The sequence below is a fragment of the Pleurodeles waltl genome, chromosome 7, assembly GCF_031143425.1.
Source record: "Pleurodeles waltl isolate 20211129_DDA chromosome 7, aPleWal1.hap1.20221129, whole genome shotgun sequence".
NCBI classification, from domain to species: Eukaryota; Metazoa; Chordata; class Amphibia; order Caudata; family Salamandridae; genus Pleurodeles; species Pleurodeles waltl.
In genome coordinates, this window is record NC_090446.1 from 423,096,543 (window position 1) to 423,124,475 (window position 27,933).

General features: G+C 47.4%; 1 protein-coding gene across 1 annotated transcript in view; it reads right to left on the minus strand.

Annotated features, from left to right (window-relative positions):
• Positions 1–18,941: 18,941 nt before the first annotated feature.
• Positions 18,942–27,933, minus strand: part of PIGT (phosphatidylinositol glycan anchor biosynthesis class T) — a 464,023-nt gene continuing 455,031 nt past the window's right edge. The window contains exon 12 of the mRNA XM_069243926.1: positions 18,942–19,884. Within this exon, the coding sequence (XP_069100027.1) occupies positions 19,629–19,884 (256 nt within the window). The 3' untranslated portion in view covers positions 18,942–19,628. The remainder of the gene's footprint in view (positions 19,885–27,933) is intronic.

A 27,933-nucleotide genomic window follows, 5' to 3' on the forward strand; every position in this document is an offset into this window, starting at 1 on the left:
ACACTGGTCCTCTGGGTCCCCTCTCATCCCGACGAGCGAGGTCCTTGGAACACAGCAACTCTGTCCAAGTGACTCCCACAGTCCAGTGACTCTTCAGTCCAAGTTTGGTGGAGGTATGTCCTTGCCTCCCCACGCTAGACTGCAAAGCTGTGTACTGCGTGATTTGCAGCTGCTCCGGCTCCTGTGCACTCTTCCAGGATTTCCTTCGTGCACAGCCAAGCCTGGGTCAACAGCACTCCGTCCTGCAGTGCACAACCTTCTGAGTTGTCCTCTGGTGTCGTGGGACTCCCTTTTGTGATTATGTGTGGACTCCGGTTCACTTTTCTTCTAAGTGCCTGTTGAGGTACTTCTGCGGGTGCTGCCTGCTTCTGTGAGGGCTCTCTGACTTGCTGAGTGCCCCCTCTGTCTCCTACTCCAAAAGGCGACATCCGGGTCCTTCCTGGTCCTCAGCAGCACCCAAAAACCTCTACAGCGACCCTTGCAGCTAGGAAGGCTTGTTCGTGGTCGTTCTGTGTGGGAACACCTCTGCAAGCTTCATCGCGACGTGGGACATCCGTCTTCCAAAGGAGAAGTCCCTAGTCCACTTCTTTCTTGCAGAACTCCAAGCTTCTTCCAACCGGTGGCAGTTTCCTTGCACCTTCAGCTGGGGTTTCCTGGGCTCCTGTCCCCCCTGGACACTTTCGTGACTATTGGACTTGGTCCCCTTGTCTTACAGGTACTCCGGTCCGGAAATCCGTTGTCAGTGCACTGCTGGTGTTTCTTCTTTCTGCAGAATCCCCTATCACGACTTCTATGCTCTCTGGGGGTAGTAGGTGTAATTTACTCCTACTTTTCATGGTCTTGGGGTGGGGTATTTTTCTAACCCTCACTGTTTTCTTACAGTCCCAGCGACCTCTACAAGCTCACATAGGTCTGGGGTCCATTCGTGGTTCGCATTCCACTTTTGGAGTATATGGTTTGTGTTGCCCCTATACCTATGTGCTCCTATTGCAACCTACTGTAATTCTACACTGTTTGCATTACTTTTCATGCTCTTACTTACCTATGTTTGGTTTGTGTACATATAACTTGTGTATATTACTTACCTTCTTACTGAGGGTACTCACTGAGATACTTTTGGCATATTGTCATAAAAATAAAGTACCTTTATTTTTAGTAACTCTGTGTATTCTGTTTTCTTATGTTATTGTGCATATGATATAAGTAGTATAGTAGGAGCTTTGCATGTCTCCTAGTTCAGCCTAAGCTGCTTTGCCATAGCTACCTTCTAGCAGCCTAAGCTGCTAGAAACACCTCTTCTACACTAATAAGGGATAACTGGACCTGGCACAAGGTGTAAGTACCTCTGGTACCCACCACAAGCCAGGCCAGCCTCCTACATTGGTTGTGCAGCGGTGGGATAAGTTCTTGTAAGTACTTACCACTTTGTAATTGTGTACTTTTCATAAGAGAATCATATACCAAACAGTTCAGTGTATGTACAATTAACCAAGAAAGTTTGTTTTTCTTCTCTAAAACATTTTACAAAGTTCTGAAAAGTTTCTTAAAACTTCTAAAAGTTAGAAAAAGGTTTTTTCTCTGTTCTTTAAGAAGTTCTGAAATTTTCTTCCTTCTCACTATCTCTAAACCTTCTGGTATCATGTCTGTGGCAGATTCAGGTCTTAAAACTGTCAATGCAACTTATGACAATTGGAATTACAAGAGCTTAAGGAGTCTCTGCTTAGATAGAGGTTTATTATAGGAAAGAACCCTACAAAAGAGTTTCTGTTCAACATGTTTATTGTAAATGATGAGTCCCAAGCTGGCACATCAAATGAGAGGTTAATAGAAGCTTCCCAGTCTGACTCAGAGGAATCCCTTGAGGAAGGTAGGGAGGGTTCTGAACAGGGTCTGCCCCCCTAGCAGGACACCCAGTAATATTGGTAGTAATGGAGGTTCCCATCACAGTAGGGCATCCTTTATTCCTAGAGGCCAAGTTACCAGGGTCCAGACAGTTAGGGACAGATCCCCCTCTGTAGTTTCCAACTTGTCTTCTGTGTCAAAGCATTTCCAACCCACCCACCCTAAGGATAACTTGTTAGAAAGGGAACTCAAAAAGTTGAGGGTTGAAGAGACCAGACTGAAGCTTAAACAGCAACAGCTGGCCTTAGATAGGGAATCCCTAGACATTAAGAAGGAAAGACAGAGGTTGGGGTTAGGACCCCATGGTGGCAGCAGCAGTATTCCTGATAGTAATCCTGTTAGAGAGCATGATTCCAGGAATCTGCATAAGATAGTCCCCCTTACAAGGAGGGGGATGACATCAACTAGTGGTTTGCTGCACTTGAAAGGGCCTGTATGGTACAGGGGGTCCCTCAAAGGCATTGGGCTGCTTTTTTGTGGCTATCTTTCACTGGAAAGGGTGGGGATAGTCTCCTTACTGTCAGAGAAAGTGAAGCTAACAATTTCACAGTGTTGAAGGATGCACTCTTGGATGGATTTGACTTAACCACTGAACAATACATGATTAAGTTCAGAGACACCAGAAAAGAGTCCTCTCAAGAATGGACTATTCAGTGAAGGCCTTGGAAGGTTGGTTGCATGGCAGTAAAGTTTCTGCCTATGAAAGCCTGTATAATCTTATTCTGAGAGAGCATATTCTGAATAACTGTGTGTCTGACTTGTTGCACCAATACCAAGTGGACTCGGATCTGACCTCTCCCCAAGAATTGGGAAAGAAGGCAGACAAGTGGGTCAGAACAAGGGTGAACAGAAAAGTTCATACAGGGGGTGACAAGGATGGCAAGAAGAAGGATGGTAAGTCTTCTGACAAGGGTGGGGACAAAGGTAAAAATACTGAGTCTTCATCAGGCCCACAAAAATCCTCTGGTGGGGGTGGTGGGTCCAAATCCTCTTCCAATAATCAACCTAAAAAGCCTTGGTGTTACTTGTGTAAAGTCAAAGGCCATTGGGCATCTGATTCCACTTGTCCAAAGAAAAACACCAAACCTCCCACTACCACAACCGCTGCTGCAAATTCTAGTGCCCCTAGTAATAGCAGTGGTGGTGGGAAACCTACAAATAGCCAATCCAAGGGTGTAGCTGGGCTCACTATTGGCAATGTAGTTGGGGTTGGTCCTGTTAGGGAGACCACAGAGGCTGTTTTAGTCTCTGAAGGTGTCATTGACTTGGCCACCTTGGTTGCTTGTCCCATTAATATAGATAAGTACAAGCAACTTCCCCTAATAAATGGTGTTAAGGTTCAGGCCTACAGGGACACAGGTGCCAGTGTTACTATGGTCATAGAGAAACTGGTCCACCCTGAACAACACCTACTTGGTCAGCAGTACCACGTGACAGACGCTCATAACAACATTCTTAGCCACCCCATGGCTATTGTGAATCTCAAATGGGGGGGCGGGGGGATTACTGGTCCAAAGAAAGTTGTGGTTGCCTCAGATTTATCTGTAGACTTTCTACTAGGGAACGATTTAGAGACATCAGCTTGGGCAGAAGTGGAGTTGGAGGCTCATGCAGCAATGCTGGGCATTCCTGGGCATATTTTTGCTTTAAACAGGGCTCAGGCCAAAAAGCAAAAAGGACAGGTAAATTGGATCCTGGAACAATGGACCAAGTGCTCCCTAAAGCTAGGGGTAGCAAGGGTAAATCCCTACTCACTATCCCTCCCTCTACAGATGATTCTCCTTCCGAGGAAGAAGAATTTCCTCCCTGTGCAGAACCTTCACCAGATGAGCTGGCAGCAGACACTGCCGAGCTTTTGGGTGGAGGGGGGCCTGCCAGAGAAGAGCTGAGTGTGGCACAGCAAACCTGTCCCACATTAGAGGGTCTCAGACAGCAAGCTGTGAAGCAGCAAAATGGGGATGTTAGTGACTCACATAGAGTTTACTGGGAGGACATCCTCTTGTACACCGAGGCAAGGGACCCAAAACCTGGAGCAGCCAGGAGATTGGTCATTCCCCTGCAGTACAGAGAGTTCCTCCTAACTCTTGCACATGACATTCCTTTGGCTGGGCATTTGGGCCAGATCAAAACATGGGAAAGCCTTGTCCCCTGTTTCACTGGCCTAGGATGTCAGAGGACACTTAAGATTTTTGCAAGTCTTTTGTGACCTGCCAAGCCAGTGGCAAGACTGGTGGCACTTCAAAGGCTCCCCTCATTCCACTGCCTGTGGTTGGGGCTCCCTTTGAAAGGGTAGGGGTTGACATAGTTGGCCCCCTTGACCCTCCTACTGCTTCAGGCAATAGATTTATCTTGGTGATAGTGGACCATGCCACAAGATATCCTGAAGCCGTTCCTCTAAGGACCACTACAGCTCCTGCAGTGGCAAAGGCCCTCCTGGGAATCTTTTCCAGGGTAGGTTTTCCTAAAGAGGTTGTATCAGACAGGGATAGCAACTTCATGTCTGCATACTTGAAAGCAATGTGGAAGGAATGTGGTGTTACCTACAAGTTCACCACTCCTTATCATCCACAGACTAATGGACTGGTAGAGAGGTTTAATAAAACTCCCAAAGGTATGATAATGGGACTCCCTGAAAAACTCAGGAGGAGATGGGATGTCCTGTTACCTTGCCTCCTTTTTGCTTACAGGGAGGTACCCCAGAAAGGAGTGGGCCTCAGCCCCTTAAACTCCTCTTTGTACACCCTGTAAGAGGTCCACTCACTCTTGGGAAGGAGGGTTGTGAACAACCTTTAAAAGCTCCCAAACAGGACATAGTGGACTATGTACTTGGCCTAAGATCCAGAATGGCCGAGTACGTGAAAAAGGCCAGTAAAAACCTTCAGGCCAGCCAGGACCTGCAAATGCAATGGCATGACCAGAAGGCTGTTCTGATCCAGTACCAACCAGGACAGAAGGTGTGGGTATTGGAGCCTGTGGCCCCAAGAGCACTCCAGGACAAATGGAGTGGACCCCATCTAATTGTTGAGAAAAAGGGTGAGGTTACCTATCTGGTAGACCTGGGCACTGCCGGGAGTCCCCTTAGAGTGATTCATGTCAACCACCTATAACCCTACTATGACAGGGCTGATCTCACCCTGCTCATGGCAACAGATGAGGGACAGGAAGAAGAGAGTGACCTTCTCCCTGACCACTTTTCCACCACTGAAACTCATGCTTTAGTGGAGGGAGTAGTTTTGGCAGATTGTCTGACTGCAGAACAGAAAAACAACAGCATAAATCTCCTTGGACAAATTTCTGACCTCTTTTTAATTGTGCCAGGTACAACATCCTGGTGTGAACACACAATTGATACTGGTGAAAGCCTGCCTGTCAAGAGGCTGCATAAAACAAGAGCTACAGAAGATGTTGGATCTAGGAGTGATTGAGCCTTCTGAAAGCCCATGGGCAAGCCCAGTGGTGCTTGTACCAAAACCTCACACCAAAGATGGAAAGAAGGAGATGAGGTTTTGTGTAGACTACAGAGGTCTCAATCAGGTAACAAAAACTGATGCTCACCCTATACCCAGGGCAGATTAGCTCATTGATACACTGGCATCTGCCAAGTATCTTAGCATCTTTGATTTGACTGCAGGGTATTGGCAGATCAAATTGGCTGAGGATGTTAACCAAAGACTGCATTTTCAACTATAGGAGGGCACTACCAATTTACAGTGATGCCCTTTGGCTTGAAAAATGCGTCTGCCACTTTTCAGAGGTTGGTGAACACAGTCCTGCAAGGGTTGGAGGCTTTTAGTGCATCATATCTAAATGAGATTGCTGTCTTTAGCTCCAGCTGGGATGAGCACCTGGTCCACCTTTGGAAAGTGTTGGAGGCCCTGTAAAAGGCAGGCCTCACTATCAAGGCCTCAAAGTGCCAGATAGGGCAGGCTAAGGTGATTTATTTGGGACACCTGGTAGGTGGAGAACAGATTGCACCACTTCAGGGGAAAATCCGGACAATCATGGATTGGGTTCCCCCTACAACTCAGACCCAGGTGACAGCATTTTTAGGCCTCACAGGGTATTACAGGAGATTCATTAAAAACTATGGCTCCATTGCAGCTCCTCTTAATGACCTCACTAGTAACAAGATGCCTAAGAAGGTATTGTGGACAGCTAGCTGTCAAAAAGCTTTTGATGAGCTCAAACAGGCCATGTGCTTTGCACCTGTCCTGAAAAGCCCTTGCTACTCCAAAAAGTTCACAGTCCAGACTGATGCTTATGAATCGGGGGTTGGGGCAGTGTTATCACAGCTTAATACTGAGGGCCAGGATCAACCTGTTGCTTTTATCAGCAGAAGGTTGACCCCTAGAGAAAAGCGCTGGTCTGCCATAGAGAGGGATGCCTTTGCTGTGGTCTGGGCACTGAAAAGGTTGAGGCCATACCTGTTTGGCACTCACTTTATTGTTCAGATAGACCACAAACCTCTAGTTTGGCTAAAACAAATGAAAGGTGAAAACCCTAAATTGTTGAGGCTGTCCATATCTCTACAGGGAATGGACTATACAGTGGAACATAGACCTGGAAGTACCCACTCCAATGCAGATGGACTCTCCGGATATTTCCACTTAGACAATGAAGACTCATCAGGTTACGGCTAGTCTTAATGTCCTTCGTTTGGGGGTGGGGGGGTGGGGGGGGGGGGGGTTGTTTAGTAAAGTTCCATCTTGCCTGGCATGTTACCCCCCATATTTCACTGTATATATGTTGTTTTAGTCTATGTGTCAATGGGACCCAGTGCTCATAGATATGTGCCCTGTATATGTTCCCTGTGTGATGCCTAACTGTCTCACTGAGGCTTTGCTAACCAGAACCTCAGTGGTTATGATCTCTCTGCTTACCAAATTTGTCACTAACAGGCTAGTGACTAAATTTACCAATTCACATTGGCATACTGGTACACCCATATAATTCCCTTGTATATGGTACTGAGGTACCCAGGGTATTGGGGTTCCAGGAGATCTCTATGGGCTGCAGCATTTCTTTTGCCACCCATAGGGAGCTCTGACAATTCTTACACAGGCCTGCCGCTGCAGCCTGAGTGAAATAACGTCCACGTTATTTCACAGCCATTTACCACTGCACACAAGTAACTTATAAGTCACCTATATGTCTAACCTTCACCTGGTGAAGGTTGGGTGCAAAGTTACTTAGTGTGTGGGAACCCTGGCACTAGCTAAGGTGCCCCCCACATCGTTCAGGGCAAATTCCCCAGATTTGTGAGTGCAGGGACACCATTACACGCATGCACTGTACATAGGTCACCACTACCAATGTATAGCATCACAATGGTAACTCTGAACATGGCCATGTAACATGTCTAAGATCATTGAATTGTCACCCCAATACCAAGCTTTGGGCACCAGAGGTACTTACACCTTGTGCCAGGTCCAGTTATCCCTTATTAGTGTAGAAGAGGTGTTTCTAGCAGCTTAGACTGATAGAAGGTAGCTATGGCAAAAAGCTTAGGCTGAACTAGGAGACTCCTACTATACCACTGGAGTCATATGCACAATATCATAAGAAAACACAATACACAGTTACTAAAAATAAAGGTACTTTATTTTTATGGCAATATGCCAAAAGTATCTCACTGAGTACCCTCAGTATGAGGATAAGTTATATACACAAGATATATGTACACAAACCAAACATAGGCAAGTAATAGCAAGAAAAGTAATGCAAACAGTGTAGAATTGCAATAGATTGCAATAGGAGCACATAGGTATAGGGGCAACACAAACCATATACTCCAAAGGTGGAATGCGTACCACGAATGGACCCCAAACCTATGTGAGCTTGTAAAGGGTCGCTGGGACTGTAAGAAAACAGTGAGGGTTAGAAAAATAGCCCACCCCCAAGACCCTGAAAGGTAGGTGTAAATTGCACCTACTACCCCCAGAGAGCACTGAAGTCGTGATAGGGGGATTCTGCAGGAAGAACAAACACCAGCAATGCAACAACAGTGGATTTCTGCACCTGAGTACCTGTAAGACAAGGGGACCAAGTCCAATATTCGCGACAGTGTCGAGAGTGGGCAGGAGCCCAGGAAATGCCAGCTGAGGGTACAAGGAAGCTGCCACCGGATGGAAGAAGCTTGGAGTTCTACAAGAAGGAAGAGAGCTAGGGACTTCTCCTTTGGTAGACGGATGTCCCACGTCGCGATGAATCTTGCAGAGGTGTTCCCACGCAGAAAGACTGCAAACAAGCATTGCTAGCTGTAAGGGTTGCGGTAGAGGTTTTTGGGTGCTGCTGTTGCCCAGGAGGGACCAGGATGTCGCCACTTGGAGGAGGAGACAGAGGGGGCGCCCAGCAACTCAGGGAGCCCTCACAGAAGCAGGTAGCACACGCAAAAGTACCTTAACAGGCACTTGGAAGGAAAGTGAACCGGAGTCCACACGAAGTCACAAAAGGGAGTCCCACGATGCCGGAGGACAACTCAGAAGTTTGTGCACTGCAGGAAGGAGTGCTGAGGACCCAGACTTGGCTGTGCACAAAGGAAATCCTGGAAGAGTGCACAGGAGCCGGAGCAGCTGCAAATCACACGGTGCCCAGCAATCCAGTCTAGCATGTGGAGGCAAGGACTTACCTCCACCAAACTTGGACTGAAGAGTCACTGGACTATGGGAGTCACTTGGACAGAGTTGCTGTGTTCCAGGGACCACGCTCGTCGGGATGAGAGGGGACCCAGAGGACCAGTGTTGCAGTCTTTTCGTGCCTGCATTAGCAGGGGGAAGATTCCGTCGACCCCCCGGAGATTTCTTCGGAGCTTCTGGTGCAGGGTGAAGGCAGGCTACCCCTAGAGCATGCACCACCAGGAAACAGTCGAGAAAGCCGGAAGGATTAGGTGCTACAATGTTGCTGGTAGTCGTCTTGCTACTTTGTTGCGGCTTTGCAGGCGTCCTGGAGCAGTCGTCGGTCGATCCTTGGTAGAAGGTGAAGAGGGAGATGCAGAGGAACTCTGGTGAGCTCTTCAATTCGTTATCTTAGGAATTCCCCAAAGCAGAGACCATAAATGGCCAGAAAAGGAGGTTTGGCTACCAAGTTAGGAGGACTGGCTGCCAAGAGAGGTAAGAGCCTATCAGAAGGAGCCTCTGACGTCACCTGCTGGCACTGGCCACTCAGAGCAGTCCAGTGTGCCCCCAGTACCTCTAAATCCAAGACGGCAGAGGTCTGGGACACACTGGAGGAGCTCTGGGCACCTCCCCTGGGAGGTACTGGTCAGGGGAGTGGTCACTCCCCTTTCTTTTGTCCAGTTTCGCACCAGAGCAGGGCTGGGGGATCCCTGAACCGGTGTAGACTGGCTTATGCAGTGATGGGCACCATCTGTGCCCATCAAAGCATTTCCAGAGGCTGGGGGAGGCTACTCCTCCCCAGCCCTTCCCACCTATTTCCAAACGGAGAGGGTGTAACACCCTCTCTCAGAGGAAATCCTTTGTTCTGCCTTCCTGGGCCAGGGCTGCCCAGGAGGGCAGAAACCTGTCTGGCAGCAGCTGCAGTGGAGACCCCGGAAAGGCAGTTCGGCAGTACCCGGGTTCTGTGCTAGAGACCCGGGGGATCATGGAATTGTCCCCCCAATACCGGAATGGTATTGGGGTGACAATTCGATGATCTTAGACATGTTACATGGCCATGTTCGGAGTTACCATTGTGACGCTATGTATAGGTAGTGACCTATGTATAGTGCACACGTGTAATGGTGTCCCCGCACTCACAAAGTCCGGGGAATTTGCCCTGAACAATGTGGGGGCACCTTGGCTAGTGCCAGGGTGCCCACACACTAAGTAACTTTGCACCCAACCTTCACCAGGTGAAGGTTAGACATATAGGTGAATTATAAGTTACTTAAGTGCAGTGGTAAATGGCTGTGAAATAACGTGGACGTTATTTCACGCAGGCTGCACTGGCAGGCCTGTGTAAGAATTGTCAGAGCTCCCTATGGGTGGCAAAAGAAATGCTGCAGCCTATAGGGATCTCCTGGAACCCCAATACCCTGGGTACCTCAGTACCATATACTACGGAATTATATGGGTGTACCAGTATGCCAATGTGAATTGGTAAATTTAGTCACTAGCCTGTTAGTGACAAATTTTAAAGTAAAGAGAGAGCATAACCACTGAGGTTATGGTTAGCAGAGCCTCAGTGAGACAGTTAGGCATCACACAGGGAACACATATAGACCACAAACTTATGAGCACCGGGGTCCTGGCTAGTAGGGTCCCAGTGACACATAACAAACATACAGACAACATAGGGTTTTCACTATGAGCAATGGGCCCTGGCTAGCAGGATCCCTGTGAGACAGTGAAAACACCCTGACATATACTCACAAACAGGCCACAAGTGGGGGGTAACAAGGCTAGAAAGAGGCTACTTTCTCACAGAGTGTGACTGGTCTCTGTCATTCAGACCGGTTTTGCATTGTGTGCAGCTCGTGTTTCGGTGCCTCTGGTGCTGGTTTGAACATACACTGAAAGTTTTCTTTCTACGCAGCGCTTGCTTTCATTGGAAGCTGACCTGTTGATGTTCTCGCAGAGGACTCATTACCAGACATGCGCGTTGAGGGTGCATTTGCTACGGAAAGCTGCTTATGAGTCGCCCTTCGTGGATGATGCAGCTCTAAACATATTGTTGGGCACATCACGGAACGCTGCTGCCTTGGCTGGAGCTCAGGCTTTGGAACACAAATGCTCCTTGATTTTCCTTGGTGATTAACTTCCTACTTTACCACCTGCCCAAGTGGAAGATTTCCTGTCTACAATTCTCCCGGATTTGAGTGGCAACTTCCAAAATGACTCTGACTCTTGAAATATGGCCTTTTTTACGCCACACTTAACATTTTAAACTGTCCTTTTTATACATACTTAAGTGTCTTTTTAACTTGTCATAACTGACATTCTTATATATGCCTTAGGTTGAATTTTAGTAGCTTTTATACATAATTAGGCTTTGAACCACCTTTGAACCAGCAAGGGGAGGGTGTTGTGTAGCCATTTTAGTTATAGCTTCATACATGATATTTTGGCGAACTAGGCCTGCCGCAGTGCACTTTAACCTAGATATATTTTATTCAGCTTAGTTTATTATTTTAACAATAGCCACATTTGCGGTCTTGTTTTATTTTCTCTATCTAGCTGTTCTTTGCCTAGGCCAGCACTGTGTTCACAACAAGACATTTCTTTCACTCTGTGTTTTTGTGAAGGCTGCAGTAAGATAGGTTGCCGGAAAACCTGGTAAAGCTTTGTCTCCAGTGTTCATAGAAACATACACACTCCTGCGTAGGGATCCATTTTTGGAACATCAGCTGTTTTATTATAAAACCACTACTTTGACCCATGTACGTTAGAGGGAAATTCCAGCCAGATGACCACGACTGTATACTGATTGCGGAATGCGTCGCTGCAGCTGCTTATTCAGACTACAGTCCTTTTGCTCATGTATGAGGGATGATGTCTTCCCAGGGGAACCTGAAGGACAGAATTAGAGCTTATCATGCTGTGCTCTAATATAGCCTAGGTAGGACCTATTTTAATGATTCTAGTGACAATATGGTAGCGTTATTTTTATGCTTCACTCTCTTTGTCACGATTTTAATCTTGTCATGCTTCATCGTCCTAGTTATTGCAGTACATGCTTTATTATCTAAGATGCAGTTACTTCAATAAAACCTTATTGAAATATATTCTACCTCTGATTGTCCTTGTATATTTGAGACTAATGTAACTGAGAGAAATCGACAACATCTGAGTGACCAGGATTTCCCGGAGGAGTCAATTGTGTCATGCGCTCGGATGCCCAATCATCCCTGCTATTGGGTGGAGATGAGGTGCTGCTAGTTAGCTGGGAACAAAACCCGGAATAGGCTGACAGGTGTCACCTGTAATGGGTTCAGACTCAGTCTCCCACAGTGCAAGTGATTCTGCCGCCCAATACCATAAGAAAACACAATACTCAAAGTTATTAAAAATAAAGGTACTTTATTTTAGTGACTGTAGGAAAGTACCATCTTGCCTGGCATGTTACCCCCATATTCCACTGTATATATGTTGTTTTAGTCTATGTGTCACTGGGACCCTGCCAGGCAGGGCCTCAGTGCTCTTAAGTATGTGCCCTGTATGTGTTCCCTGTGTGATGCCTAACTGTCTCACTGAGGCTCTGCTAACCAGAACCTCAGTGGTTACGCTCTCTCGGCGTTCCAAATTTGTCACTAACAGGCTAGTGACTAAATTTACCAATTCACATTGGCATACTGGTACACCCATATAATTCCCTAGTATATAGTACTGGGGTACCCAGGGTAATGGGGTTCCAGGAGATCCCTATGGGCTGCAGCATTTCTTTTGCCACCCATAGGGAGCTCTGACAATTCTTACACATGCCTGCCAGTGCAGCCTGAGTGAAATAATGCCCAAGGTATTTCACAGCCATTTACCATTGCACTTAAGTAACTTATAAGTCACCTATATGTCTAACCGTCACCTGGTGAAGGTTGGGTGCAAATTTACTTAGTGTGTGGGCACCCTGGCATTAGCCAAGGTGCCCCCACATCGTTCAGGGCAAATTCCCCAGACTTTGTGAGTGAGGGGACACCATTACACGCGTGCACTGTACATAGGTCACTACCTATGTACAGCATCACAATGGTAACTCCGAACATGGCCGTGTAACATGTCTAAGATCATGGAATTGTCACCCCAATGCCATTCTGGCATTGGGGGGACAATTCCATGATCCCCCGGGTCTCTGGCACAGAACCCGGGTACTGCCAAACTGCCTTTGCGGGGTCTCCACTGCAGCTGCTGCTGCCAACCCCTCAGACAGGTTTCTGCCCTCCTGGGGTTCAGGCAGCCCTGGCCCAGGAAGGCAGAACAAAGGATTTCCTCTGAGAGAGGGTGTAACACCCTCTCCCTTTGGAAATAGGTGTGAAGGCTGGGGAGGAGTAGCCTGCCCCAGCCTCTGGAAATGCTTTGATGGGCACATATGGTGCCCATCTCTGCATGAGCCAGTCTACACCAGTTTAGGGATCCCCCAGCCCTGTTTTGGCATGAAACCGGACAAAGGAAAGGGGAGTGACCACTCCCCTGACCTGCACCTCCCAGGGGAGGTGCCCAGAGCTCCTCCAGTGTGTCCCAGACCTCTGCCATTTTAGAAACTGAGGTGTCTGTGGCACACTGGACTGCTCTGAGTGGCCAGTGCCAGCAGGTGACGTTAGAGGCACCTTCTGATAGGCTCTTACCTCTCTTGGTAGCCAATCCTCCTTCCTAGGTAGCCAAACCTCATTTTCTGGCTACTTAGGGTCTCTGCTTTGGGGATCTCACCAGATAACGAATGCAAGAGCTCATCAGAGTTCCTCTGCATCTCCCTCTTCACCTTCTACCAAAGGATCGACCGCTGACTGCTCAGGACGCCTGCAAAACCGCAACAAAGTAGCAAGACGACTACTAGCAACCTTGTATCGCTTCATCCTGTCGGCTTTCTTGACTGTTTCCAGGTGGTGCATGCTCTGGGGGTAGCCGGACTCCTCTCTGCACCAGGAGCTCTGAAGAAATCTCCTGTGGGTCGACGGAATCTCCCCCTTGCAACCGCAGGCACCAAAAGACTGCATCACTGGTCCTCTGGGTCCCCTCTCAGCACGACGAGCGTGGTCCCTGGAACTCAGCAACTCTGTCCAAGTCACTCCCACAGTCCAGTGACTCTTCAGTCCAAGTTTGGTGAAGGTAAGTCCTTGCCTCCCCACGCTAGACTGCATTGCTGGGTACCGCGTGATTTGTAGCTGCTCCGGCTCCTGTGCACTCTCCCAGGATTTCCTTTGTGCACAGCCAAGCCTGGGTCCCCGACACTCTAACCTGCAGTGCACAACCTTCTGAGTTGTCCTCCGGCGTCGTGGGACTCCCTTTTGTGACTTCGGGTGGACTCCGGTTCACTCTTCTTCCAAGTGCCAGTTCAGGTACTTCTAAGGGCGCTGCCTGATTCTGTGAAGGCTCCCTGACTTGCTGGGCGCCCACTCTGTCTCCTCATCCAAGTGGCGACATCCTGGTCCCTTCCTGGGCCACAGCAGCACCCAAAAACCTCTACAGCGACCCTTGCAGCTAGCAAGGCTTGTTTGTGGTCTTTCTGCCTGGGAACAGGTCTGCAAGCTTCATCGCGACGTGGGACATCCGTCTTCCAAAGGAGCAGTCCCTAGCTCTCTTCTTTCTTGCAGAACTCCAAGCTTCTTCCATCCGGTGGCAGCTTCCTTGCACCATCAGCTGGCATTTCATGGGCTCCTGCCCACTCTCGACACTGTCGCGACTATTGGACTTGGTCCCCTTGTCTTACAGGTACTCAGGTCCGGAAATCCACTGTTGTTGCATTGCTGGTGTTTGTTCTTCCTGCTGAATCCCCCTATCATGACTTCTGTGCTCTCTGGGGGTACTAGGTGCACTTTACACCTACCTTTCAGGGTCTTGGGGTGGGTTATTTTTCCAACCCTCACTGTTTTTCTACAGTCCCAGCGACCCTCTACAAGCTCACATAGGTTTGGGGTCCATTCGTGGTTCGCATTCCACTTTAGGAGTATATGGTTTGTGTTGCCCTTATACCTATGTGCTCCTATTGCAATCTACTGTAACTTTACAGTGTTTGCATTACTTTTCTTGCTATTACCTGCATAATTTTGGTTTGTGTACATATATCTTGTGTATATAACTTATCCTCATACTGAGGGTACTCACTGAGATACTTTTTGCATATTGTCATAAAAATAAAGTACCTATATTTTTAGTACTTCTGTGTATTGTGTTTTCTTATGATATTGTGCATATGACACCAGTGGTATAGTAGGAGCTTTACATGTCTCCTAGTTCAGCCTGAGCTGCTTTGCCATAGCTACCTTCTATCAGCCTAAGCTGATAGAAACACCTCTTCTACACTAATAAGGGATGACTGGACCTGGCACAAGGTATAAGTACCTCTGGTACCCACTACAAGCCAGGCCAGCCTCCTACAGTGACAATATGCCAAAAGTATCTCAGAGGATACCCTCACTTAGGAGGTAAGTAATATACACAAATTATATGTACACAAACCCAAAACAGGTGAGTAACAGTAAGAAAAGTAGTGCAAACAATGTTGAATCACAAATGGATGTAATAGGTAGACATAGGTATAGGGGCAACACAAACCATATACTCCAAAAGTGGAATGCGAATCACAAATGGACCCCAGACCTATGGGAGGTTGTAGAGGGTCACTGGGACTGTAAGAAAACAGACAGGGTGTCCAAGATACCCCACCCCTAGACCCTGAAAAGTAGGAGTAAAGTTACCCTACTACACCAGAAAGACAGAATAGTTGTGATAGGGGATTCTGCAAGAACCACAAGCACCAGCAAAACACTGAAGACGGATTCCTGGACCTGAGGACCTGTAAAGGAAGGGGACCAAGTCCAAGAGTCATGCAAGTGTCCAGGGGGGGGCAGGAGCCCACTAAACCCCGGAGGAAGGTGCAAAAGGGCTGCCTTCGGGTGGAAGAAGCCGAAGATTCTGCAATAACGGAAGGTGCCAGGAACTTCCCCTTTGGTGAGAAGATGTCCCACGGCGTGCTGGAGGTTGCAGATGTGTTTCCACGCAGAAAGACCGCAAATAAGCCTTGCTAGCTGCAAGACTCGTGGTTGAGGATTTGGGGTTCTGCTGGGGACCAGGGAAGACCAGGATGTCGCCCCTTGGAGGAGGAGACAGAGGGGGCACTCAGCAACTCAGAGAGCCCCCACAGAAGCAGCCAGCGCCTGCAGAAGTACCGGAACAGGCACTTAGAAGATCTGAGGACAGCGGTCCACTCAGAGTCACAAAGGAGGGTTCCATGATGTCGGAGTCCAACTCAGCGAGTTGGGCAGTGCAGGACGGAGTGCTGGGGACCCAGGCTAGGCTGTGCACAAAGGAATCCTTGGAAGAGTGCTCAGAAGCCGGAGCAGCTGCAGATCACGCAGTGCACAGGATTACTGCCTGGCGTGGGGAGGCAAGGGCTTACTTCCACCAAATTTGGACAGAAGGATCACTGGACTGTGGGAGACACTTGGACGCAGCTCCTGTGTTCCAGGGACCACGCTCGTCAGGATGAGTGGGGACCCAGAGGACCGGTGATGCAGAAGTTTGGTGCCTGCGTTAGCAGGGGGAAGATTCCGTCGACCCACGGGAAATTTCTTCTTGGCTTCCAGTGCAGGGTGAAGGCAGACAGCCCTCAGAGCATGCACCACCAGGAAACAGTTGAGAAAGCTGTCAGGATGAGGTGCTACAATGTTGCTGGTAGTCGTCTTGCTATTTTGTTGGGGTTTCGCAGGCGTCCTGGAGCAGTCAGCGGTCGATCCTTGGCAGAAGTCAAAGAGGGAAGTGCAGAGGAACTCTGGTGAGCTCTTGCATTCGTTATCTGAAGAATACCCCAGAGGAGAGACCCTAAATAGCCAGAAAAGGAGGTTTGGCTACTGAGAAAGGAGGCTTGGCTACTGAAAGAGGTAAGCACCTATCAGGAGGGGTCTCTGACGTCACCTGCTGGCACTGGCCACTCAGAGCTGTCCATTGTGCCCCAGCACCTCTAAATCCAAGATGGCAGAGGTCTGGGACACACTGGAGGAGCTCTGGGCACCTCCCCTGGGAGGTGCTGGTCAGGGAAGTGGTCACTCCCCTTTCCTTTGTCCAGTTTCACGCCAGAGCAGGGCTGGGGGATCCCTGAACCGGTGTAGACTGGCTTATGCTTTGATGGGCACCATCTTTGCCCATCAAAGCATTTCCAGAGGCTGGGGGAGGCTACTCATCCCCAGCCCTTCACACCTATTTCCAAAGGGAGAGGGTGTAACACCCTCTCTCAGAGGAAAACCTTTGTTCTGCCTTCCTGGGACTAGGCTGCGCAGGCCCCAGGGGGGCAGAAACCTGTCTGAGGGGTTGGCAGCAGCTGCAGTGGAAACCCTGGAAAGGCAGTTTGGCAGTGCCCGGGTTCTGTGCTAGAGGCCCGGGGATGCATGGAATTGTCCCCCCAATACCAGAATGGTATTGGGGTGACAATTCCATGATCTTAGACATGTTACATGGCCATGTTCAGAGTTACCATTGTGACGCTACATATAGGTAGTGACCTATATGTAGTGCATGCGTGTATTGGTGTCCCCGCACTCACAAAGTCAGGGGAATTTGCCCTGAACAATGTGGGGGCACCTTGGCTAGTGCCAGGGTGCCCACACACTAAGTAACTTGGCACCTAACCTTCACCAAGTGAGGGTTAGACATATAGGTGACCTATAAGTTATTTATGTGCAGTGAAAATGGCTGTGAAATTACGTGGACGTTATTTCACTCAGGCTGCAGTGGCAGGCCTGTTTAAGAATTGTCAGAGCTCCCTATGGGTGGCAAAAGAAATGCTGCAGCCCATAGGGTTCTCCTGGAATCCCAATACCCTGCGTACCTATGTACAATATACAAGGGAATAATAAGGGTGTTCCAGTGTGCCAATGAGAATTGGTAAAATTAGTCACTAGCCTGCAGTGACAATTTTAAAAAGCAGATAGAGAGCATTAACACTGAGGTTCTGGTTAGCAGAGCCTCAGTGATACAGTTAGGCATCACACAGGGAACACATATCGGCCACAAACTTATGGGCACTGGGGTCCTGGCTAGCAGGATCACAGTGACACATAAACACACTGACAACATAGGGTTTTCACTATGATCACTGGGCCCTGGCTAGCAGGATCCCAGTGAGACAGTAAAAACACCCCGACATATACTCACGAACAGGCCAAAAGTGGGGTAACAAGGCTAGAAAGAGGCTACTTTCCTACAGTAATGAGAAGAAAAAACGGCAGCCTTTCAAAGATTGTCATGTTAATGGATGATAAAATGCAAGCCGATTAACATAGCCCCGGGCATCCAATACTGATCTCAAAACACAACTGCACTTTTAAGTCGATGATGGAAAGGGAAGGAAGGAGGGGATGGAACTGCAATGCAGCAACATGTTCCTCATGATTGTGTTACTCTCATCTGTGCTGCTGCCTGAAGACAGTCACCATAATTATCTATTTCTCTAGGAGACATTGTAATAGCTTGACGGTGGCATGTATGTGTGACCTGTGGCAAGCTTCATTCTTTTGGTGTTAGTTGGGCTTCTCTAGAGAGAAAAAGAAAGAGGTGGCGCGCTCACGCAGCGTAATAAACAAACACAAAACAGATCACATCTGCCGGCAAGGTAAGCCACTCTTTCAGTGGAGGCAAACAGCTTTTGCCAAATCAACAGCTGTACCGTGGTAATCCAACATTTGGGTAGAGCCATATTCCATTTCTGTAGAACGCCTGAAACCTCTTTTTTTTATCGAATAAGATAAAGCATCAGCTGCACTATCAACTCGGACATAAAAAGGTATAGAAGCTTAGTAGTACATTTTCACAATTTACCTCTGGTGAGATGCACCAGGTATCAGCTGTTCATGTATTACTTTTCCATGGTCTATTTTAACTTGCCTACGAGCATATTTGTGCAGTGAGATTTTATTTCCCTTTACAGATTTCCGTCTTTATTTCTCCGAAATCACTTGTCTTGATCATTCATTAACATTGTATACAGTATTAACAAGTATTACGAATTTCTTCTTTTATGAGGAGCGGATAACCCAAAACCACGACCATTCACTCTTCCCCAGGCAAAGATGTACACATAAAAAACATAAATCATAGCTATTTTCTACGCTGCCTCTGCATGAGATGCGCAATGAACACACGGGTGGTAGAATCAAATCATTACAATGTTTACAATGTATTTGGTGCTCAACAAAGCAAAGATTTCCATTGCAGGATGATTTCCCTGAGCTGTCGAAATTAAGAGATACAGGCATGTGAAATTACGGCCCTTACAATAACATGAAAACATATAAAACGTTCAGCATCAAAACCAGTTTGTGGTCCAACATTTGTAAATAACATCACTACACCAACGTTCATAACACTATCATAGCCAGACAAAAAACATTCCAGGACTCCGTTTTTTTTTTTATTGTACAGCTCATATGTTAAAACCATTTATTCCTTGTAATGGTTTATCAGCCATACATTATACCAAACACCCTCCAAAAATAAAAAGTAAAATATTTCAGGAAACTTTCTCAATTCACCTGGTCTCTCAAAATATCAGCATTCTTGCCTACTGGGAAAACAAAACCTTGTATCGTTTAAGCTGCTAAAATTCCTCGGGGAAGCAATGGGCCTGTAGTAGTTATTTTGTTCAACTTGTTCTGGAGAGGTAAAGGACATTTGTACGGGAGTGTATTTGTGTCACTGATTTCAGTGTGTAAACATATCTGTGTTTTTCACAGAAAAGTAGAGAAAATCTCAATACTTATGTAAAGGTTCTTGAAAAAACGACAAGCATGCGAATGAGGTAAAGTGGATGAAAAGTAAAAATATAATATATATCAAGACAGCATAGGTGTCCCACAATTTCAGGTATGTATTCTGTTGGTGCTTCATTTCCTACAACTCCATAAAGAATGCATGCATTGGACAGTGAAAAAAACACAATAGTTCCAGCTTTGTTGTCCAGAAAGAATGTGTTAATGTCGGTCTGCGGAACTGTCTTTCAAAGGAGCTTTGCCAACGGTGCAGCGTTTCATCAGTTTCTCATCAAATACAATGAAGTACTAGGCACTTCACACGCACTTCATTGTTTTAAAGCGCTGGGACCCCTCTCAACTTTCTTATTACGTTTGCTAAGTGCTTTACCAATCCGCTTGTTGCAGACTCTTCCACCACCTGAAAGGTTCTAGTCAGCAGATTGTAGAAGGAGCCGTAGCCTACCGCCACCACGGTGCAAGTCAGGCAGATCACATTGTAGGGCATGCTAAAGTCTGGCGTTGGCAAGTTCACAAGGAGAGGTTCTGTGTACAGACGCACAAAGTAGCTAGACCCATCGGAAGAAGGGAACCTGGGAAAAAGACACAGAAGAAAGAACTCAGCAAATCATTGAGGAAGAATCCAGCCATTCAACACTTGATTATCAGTGAGGGGGTTGGCAGACTTGCTCCCTCATTTTTAAGACCGTGGAGTTTCACGGTTCAACCAGTGAGTGACTTTCTCGTAATATAAGCTACCTTAACAGATTCCTAGTAAGAATAACAATATGTACGACTACAGATAAAATCTCATGTAAGAAAATACAAGTTATTGAGTTTGAAACAATTCAGTAAACTCAATGTAGGTGAGACCTTTTCAGTTCGACTGTGTGAATTAAATACATAATGGAACCTGGTGCTTTAAACAAGCTTCCAGATACTTCTGTTGGTCAGCGACATTGGTTTTGTTAAGGCAGAGACTTGCTTACGGATATGAAGCTGCTCTGTTGGACCTTTAAGGCTAGAACTAAAACTTACAGCCGTAAGTTCAACACTAGACCTATTGCATTGATTTGTCCAAAATGTAGTGGAATGACTGTTCTCAGCGCCCTACAATAAATTCACAACTAATCTTCAAACACGGGCAATTTAGAACTGAAACAAGAAATTGCAACACATTGATTAATGGAAAAGAATGCATCATAATTTGATGGAAATGCACGGAGATATACCATATGCATTACATTTTTACTATACTCTGCTCTGGAGCAACAAACATATCTTAGAAGAAGAAAACTAAGCTGTAGAAAACTATATTGTACAGCGTTTGTAGCAGTTCCCCCTCCAATGATATCCTCTTAATTTTCTGCTTTCAAAGATGACTGCCACTTTCATTTTTTCCTGTTTGCCAATTGATTTGTACTGGGTACGCATGAAATGGGAAAAAGTAGATCCAAATGCATTTAATCAAAAAATCATAAAATCAAACTTAGACTCCATTAATATATGTCTGTCACATCAGTCAACTCATGATCTTATAGTCCAAGAATATCAACATTTAAGTAATGCCATCTCTGTCGGACTGGAAACGGATAGTATTTCTCCAGGTCCAGTGGTACAGCGATAGTTTAGTTCTGCTTGTACAGCTGCTCACAAAAACTTTTAAAAAGCCCTTATAACTATTCCCTTTCCCTGCGATCTAGTTAAAATAGCAAGGGGTAAGTACAGGGCAACGCTAGAAGAGAGGACACTGGAAATTAGAACTAAAGCATGTGAAGAGCTTTTGGCAGCTAATGAACTGAAGGATACATCAACATTTTGGAAGGTGGTAAATCACCCGTATTTTTCCGATTACGATATTAAAGATGATGACTGTGATTTCAGAAGCTGTTTGTGTGAATCATTTTAAGAGAGTATCCAACCCTGGAAATGATTTACCAATTGAGGGGGATGAAAGTATTAAGCAGAAAACTGCAGAATCTAATTTGAACATTTTAGATATTTCCATTGACCTTCATGAGGTCACTACAGCAAGAAATTGCTCAAGGCTAGGAAAGGCACCCGGACCAAATGGGGTCCCTGCAGACATCCTTAAATCTATGCCAAATATCTGGGGTCCGTTAGTCACAAATGTGCTAAGAAGTGTAGTAAATAGTAACAATTCCTTCTTCATGAAAGTTGTAGGAGGCTGGCCTGTCTTATAGTGTGTACCTTGTGGTACTTACACCCTGTGCCAGGTCCAGTTATCCCTCATTAGTAGAACAGAGGTGTTTCTAGCAGCTAGGCTGATAGAAGGTATCTGTGGCAAAGCAGCTTAGGCTGAACTAGGAGACATGCAAAGCTCCTACTATACCACTTATATCATATAGCACAATATCATAAGAAAACACAATACTCAGAGTTACTAAAAATAAAGGTACTTTATTTTAGTGAATATGCCAAAAGTATCTCAGAGAATACCCTCACTTAGGAGGTAAGTAATATACACAAGTTATATGTACACAAACCCAAAACAGGTAAGTAACAGTAAGAAAAGTAGTGCAAACAATGTAGAATCACAATAGGATGCAATAGGCAAACATAGGTCTAGGGGCAACACAAACCATATACTTCAAAAGTGGAATGAGAATCACAAATGGACCCCAGACCTATGGGAGATTGTAGAGGGTCGCTGGGACTGTAAGAAAACAGTAAGGGTGTCCAAAATATCCCACCCCAAGACCCTAGAAAGTAGGAGTAAAGTTACACTACTACCCCAGAAAGACACAATAGTCGTGATAGGGGGATTCTGCAAGAACCACAAGCACCAGCAAAACACTGAAGACGGATCCCTGGACCTGAGGACCTGAAAAGGAAGGGGACCAAGTCCAAGAGTCGCGATAGTGTCCGGGGGGGCAGGAGCCCAGGAAACCCCGGATGAAGGTGCACAAGGGCTGCCTCCGAGTGGAAGAAGCCGAAGATTCTGCAACAACGAAAAGGGCTAGGAATTTCTCCTTTGGATGGAAGATGTCCCACGGTGTTCTGGATGGAAGTGTTTCCACGCAGAAATACTGCAAACAAGGCTTGGTAGCTGCAAGGGTCGTGGTAGACGTTTGTGGGTGCTGCTGGGGACCAGGAAGGACCAGGATGTCGCCCCTTGGAGGAGGAGACAGAGGGGGCGCTCAGCAACTCAGAGAGCCCCCACAGAAGCAGCCAGAGCCTGCAGAAGTACCGGAACAGGCTTTCTTCAGAGCTCCTGGTGCAGAGAGGAGGCAGGCTACCCCCAGAGCAGGCACCGCCTGGAAACAGTCGAGAAAGCCGGCAGGATGAGGCGATACAAGGTTGCTAGTAGTCGTCTTGCTACTTTGTTGCGGTTTTGCAGGCGTCCTGAGCAGTCAGCGGTCGATCCTTTGGTAGAAGGTGAAGAGGGAGATGCAGAGGAACTCTGATGAGCTCTTGCATTCGTTATCTGGTGAGATCCCCAAAGCAGAGACCCTAAATAGCCAGAAAAGGAGGTTTGGCTACCTAGGAAGGAGGATTGGCTACCAAGAGAGGTAAAAGCCTATCAGAAGAAGCCTCTGACGTCACCTGCTGGCACTGGCCACTCACAGCAGTCCAGTGTGCCACAGACACCTCTGTTTCCAAGATGGCAGAGGTCTGGGACACACTGGAGGAGCTCTGGGCACCTCCCCTGGCAGGTGCAGGTCAGGGGAGTGGTCACTCCCCTTTCCTTTGTCCAGTTTCGCACCAGAGCAGGGCTGGGGGATCCCTGAACCGGTGTAGACTGGCTTATGCAGAGATGGGCACCATCTGAGCCCATCAAAGCATTTCCAGGGGCTGGGGGAGGCTACTCCTCCCCAGCCTTCACACCTATTTCCAGAGGGAGAGGGTGTTACACCCTCTCTCAGAGGAAATCCTTTGTTCTGCCTTCCTGGGCCAGGGCTGCCTGGATCCCAGGAGGGCAGAAACCTGTCTGAGGGGTTGGCAGCAGCAGCAGCAGCGGAGACCCCGAAAGGCAGTTTGGCAGTACCCGGGTTCTGTGCTAGAGACCCGGGGGATCATGGAATTGTCCTCCCAATGCCAGAATGGCATTGGGGTGACAATTCCATGATCTTAGACATGTTACATGGCCATGTTCGGAGTTACCATTGTGACGCTGTACATAGGTAGTGACCTATGTACTGTGCACGCGTGTAATGGTGTCCCCGCATTCACAAAGTCCGGGGAATTCGCCCTGAACGATGTGGGGGCACTTTGGCTAGTGCCACCGTGCCCACACACTAAGTAACTTTGCACCCAACCTTCACTAGGGGAAGGTTAGACATATAGGTGACTTATAAGTTACTTAAGTGCAGTGGTAAATGGCTGTGAAATAACGTGGATGTTATTTCACTCAGGCTGCACTGGCAGGCCTGTGTAAGAATTGTCAGAGCTCCCTATGGGTGGCAAAAGAAATGCTGCAGCCCATAGGGATCTCCTGGAACCCCAATACCCTGGGTACCTCAGTACCATATACTAGGGAATTATATGGGTGTACCAGTATGCCAATGTGAATTGGTAAATTTAGTCACTAGCCTGTTAGTGACAAATTGGAAAGCAGAGAGAGCATAACCACTGAGGTTCTGGTTAGCAGAGCCTCAGTGAGACAGTTAGCCATCACACAGGGAACACATACAGGGCACATGCTTATGAGCACTCTGGCCCTGCCTGGCACGGTCCCATTGACACATAGACTAAAACAACATATATACAGTGAAATATGGGGGTAACATGCCAGGCAAGATGGTACTTTCCTACACTTCTGGTGCAGAGTGAAGACAGGGAGTCCTCAGAACATGCACACCGTGGAAACTGTTGCAGTTGCTGGCTGGAGCTGAAGTTGCAGAAGAAAAGTATCCCTTGTGGATACTTTGTTGCTGTTACAGCAGTCCCTCAGCAGGTTGATCCGAAGTCAGAGGATGAAGTAGTAGTTGCAGAGGATTCCTACTGGAAACTTGCAAGTAGAATCTGAAGAGAACTCACAGGAGAGTCCCTAACTAGCCCTGAGAGGGGGATTGGCTACCTTATCAGGTATGGACCTATCAGGAGGGGTCTCTGCCGTCACCTGCAAAGCAAGATGGCTGAAGTCTGGGACACACTGGAGGAGCTCTGGGCACCACCCCTGGGGTGGTGATTGTAGGAAAGTACCATCTTGCCTGGCATGTTACCCCTATTGTTTACGTGTATGTACGTTTGTTTTTGCCTGTCTCACTGGGATCCTGCTAGCCAGGACCCCCGTGCTCATAGTTTGTGGCCTGAACGTGTGTACCTGTGTAGTGACTAACTGTGTCACTGAGGCTCTGCTAATCAGATCCTCAGTGCTTATGCTCTCTCTGCCTTTAAAATTGTCACTATAGGCTAGTGACCATTTTCACCAATTATAATTGGCAACTGCAACACCCTTATAATTACCTAGTATATGGTACCTAGGTAGCCTGGGTATTGGGGTTCCAGGAGATCCCTATGGGCTGTAGCATTTCTTTTGCCACCCATAGGGAGCTCAGACAAATCTTACACAGGACTGCCACTGCAGCCTGAGTGAAAGAACGCACATGTTATTTCACAGCCATATTATACTGCACTTAAGTAACTTATAAGTCACCTATATGTCTAAACTTTACTTAGTGAAGGTTAGGTGCAAAGTTACTAAGTGTGAGGGCAGCCTTGCACTAGAAAGGTTTCCCCGGACTTTGTGAGCGTGGGAACACTGTTACACGTGTGCACTACACATAGGGCAATACCTATATGTAGTTTCACAATGGTAACTCCGAATACGGCCAGTTAACATGTCTAAGATCATGGAATTGTCCCCCATGCCAAATGTGGTATTGGGGTGCCACTCCCATGGATCCCAGGGGCTCCACTATGGACCCCAGGTACTGCCAAACCAGCTCTCTGGAGTTTTCTCTGCAGCTACCGCTGCTGCCACCCCACAGACAGGGTTCTGCCCTCCTGGGGTGTGGGCAGCCCAGTGCCAGTAAGACAGCACAAAGGATTTCCTCTGAGAGAGGGTGTTACACCCTCTCTCTTTGGAAATAAGTAAGGGCTGGGGAGGAGTAGCCTCTACCACCCTCTGGAAATGCCTTGAAGGGCACAGATGGTGCCCTCCTTGCATAAGCCAGTTTAGGCAACCCCCACACCCTGCTCTAGCACGAAACTGGACAAAGGAAAGTGGAGTGACCACTCTCCTGTCCATCACCACCCCAGCGGTGGTGCCCAGAGATCCTCCAGTGTGTCCCAGACCTCTGCCATCTTGAATCCAGAGGTGTGAGGGCACAGTGGAGGCCTCTGAGTGGTCCGTGCCAGCAGGTGATGTCAGAGACCCCTGGTGATAGGTGCTTACCCCACTAGGTGGCCAATCTTCCTCCGAGGGGTATTTAGGATCTCTCCAGTGGGCTTTTCCTCAGAAAACGACTTGCAATAATTCACCAGAGTTCATCTGCAACTCTCTCTTCGACTTCTGCCAAGGATCGACCGCTGACTGCTCCAGGACACCTGCAGAACTGCAACAAAGTAGCAAGAAGACTACCAGCGACATTGTAGCGCCTAATCCTGCTGGCTTTCTCGACTGTTTCTTGGTGGTGAATGCTTTGGGGGCTGCCTGCCTTCATCCTGCACTGGAAGCCACAAAGAAATCTCCTGTGGGTTGACGGAATCTTCCCCCCGCTCCAGCAGGCACCAAACTTCAGCGTCACCGGTACTCTAGGACCCCTCTCATCCTGACGAGCGTGGCCCCTGGAACACAGGTGGTGGACCCAAGTGACCCAGACTGTCCAGTGGCCCAATTGTCCAAATTTGGAGGAGGTAAGTCCTTGCCTTCTCTCTCCAGACAGTAATCCTGTGCACCGTGTGAACTGCAGCTGCTAGGGCTTCTGTGCACTTTTGAAAGGAATCCTTCGTGCACAGCCTAGTCCAGGTCTCCAGCACTCCGTCCTGCATTGCTCAACTCCCTGAGTTGACCTCCGTCTTCGTGGGACCCTCAATTGTGGTGTTGAGATGACTGCTGAGTTCAGTCTTCTTGAGCCCGTGTTCAAGGAATTCTGCGGGTGCTACCTTCTTGTGTGTGGGCTCTCTGGGTTGCAGAGGGCCCCCTCTGTCTCCTCTCCCAAGTGAGGGCATCCTGGTCCTTTCTGGGCCCGGGTAGCACCCTTTTTCTTCAACCGCGACCTTTACAGCTAGGAAGGCTTGTTTGTGGTCTTTCTCCAAGGAAACAACTCTGCATCCTCCAGCACTCAGTGGGACACCTTCTGCATGAAGGAGAACTTCCTAGCACCTTTTGTTGTTGCAGAATCTTCTGCTTCTTCCACCCAGAAGCAGACATTTTGCGCATTCATCTGGGGTTTAGTAGGCTCCTGCCCCCCTGGACACTTTCACGACTCTTGGAATTGGTCCCCTTCCTTTGCAGGTCCTCAGTTCCAGGATTCCGTCTTCAGTGCTTTGCAGTCTGTTGTGGTCTATGCAGAATCCTCTATCACGAGTTTAGTGTGTTTCTGGGGAAATAGTAGTATTTTATTCCTACTTTTCAGGGTCTTATGGTGGGGTATCTTGGACACCCTTAGTGTTTTCTTAAACGCTCAGTGACCCTCTACACACTACACTAGCCTAGGGGTCCACTCGTGGTTCGCATTCCACTTTCTTAGTATATGGTTTGTGTTGCCCCCTAGGCCTATTGCATCATATTGTATTCTACAGTGTTTGCACTACTTTCTGACTGTTTTACTTACCTGATTTTGCTTTGTGTGTATATTTTGTGTATTTTACTTACCTCCTAAGGGAGTATATCCTCTGAGATATTTTTGGCACATTGTCACTGAAGTAAAGTACCTTTATTTTTTAGTAACTTTGAGTATTGTGTTTTTTATGATATAGTACTATATGATATAAGTGGTATAGTAGGAGCTTTGCATGTCTCCTAGTTCAGCCTAAGCTGCTCTGCTATAGCTACCTCTATCAGCCTAAGCTGCTAGAACACTACTAATCAGGGATACCTGGACCTGGCATAAGGTGTAAGTACCCTCAGGTACCCACTATAAGCCAGGCCAGCCTCCTACATTGGTGGTGCAGCGGTGGGATAAGTACTTGTAACTGCTTTACCACTTTGTCATTGGTGCTTTTCATAAGAAAAACATATTCCAAATATTTAAAAATATACACAGTTAACCTAAACAGTCTAACCCTCTTTCTAAAAACTTTCTAAAAAGTTCTGAAAAGTTTAAAAAAGTTTTCTCTTTTCTTTAAAACGTTCTAAAACTTTTTTCTCGCTATCATAAACTCTTTCATGCAACTATGTCTGTAGTGGAGGCCACTCCCAAAGTTCTCTTGACAACTTATGGCAATTTAAACTTTAAAAGTTTGAGGGGTCTCTGCATAGAACGAAGTTTAAGTATTGGTAAGAACCCTACCAAAGATCTGCTCCTTAGCCTTCTCCTAGAAAGTGACCAGAACCAGGCTTGCCCATCCCAGGATCAGGAGGTAGAGGAGGAGGGTACCCAGTTAGAATCAGGGAAGGGCACTAAGGACTCTGGGGAGGGTTCCTCCAAAGACCTGTCAGCTAACATACCATCTAGTGAAGCTGATAGTGGAAGGGGGTCACATATCAGTAGGGCACCTTTCACTCCAAAAGG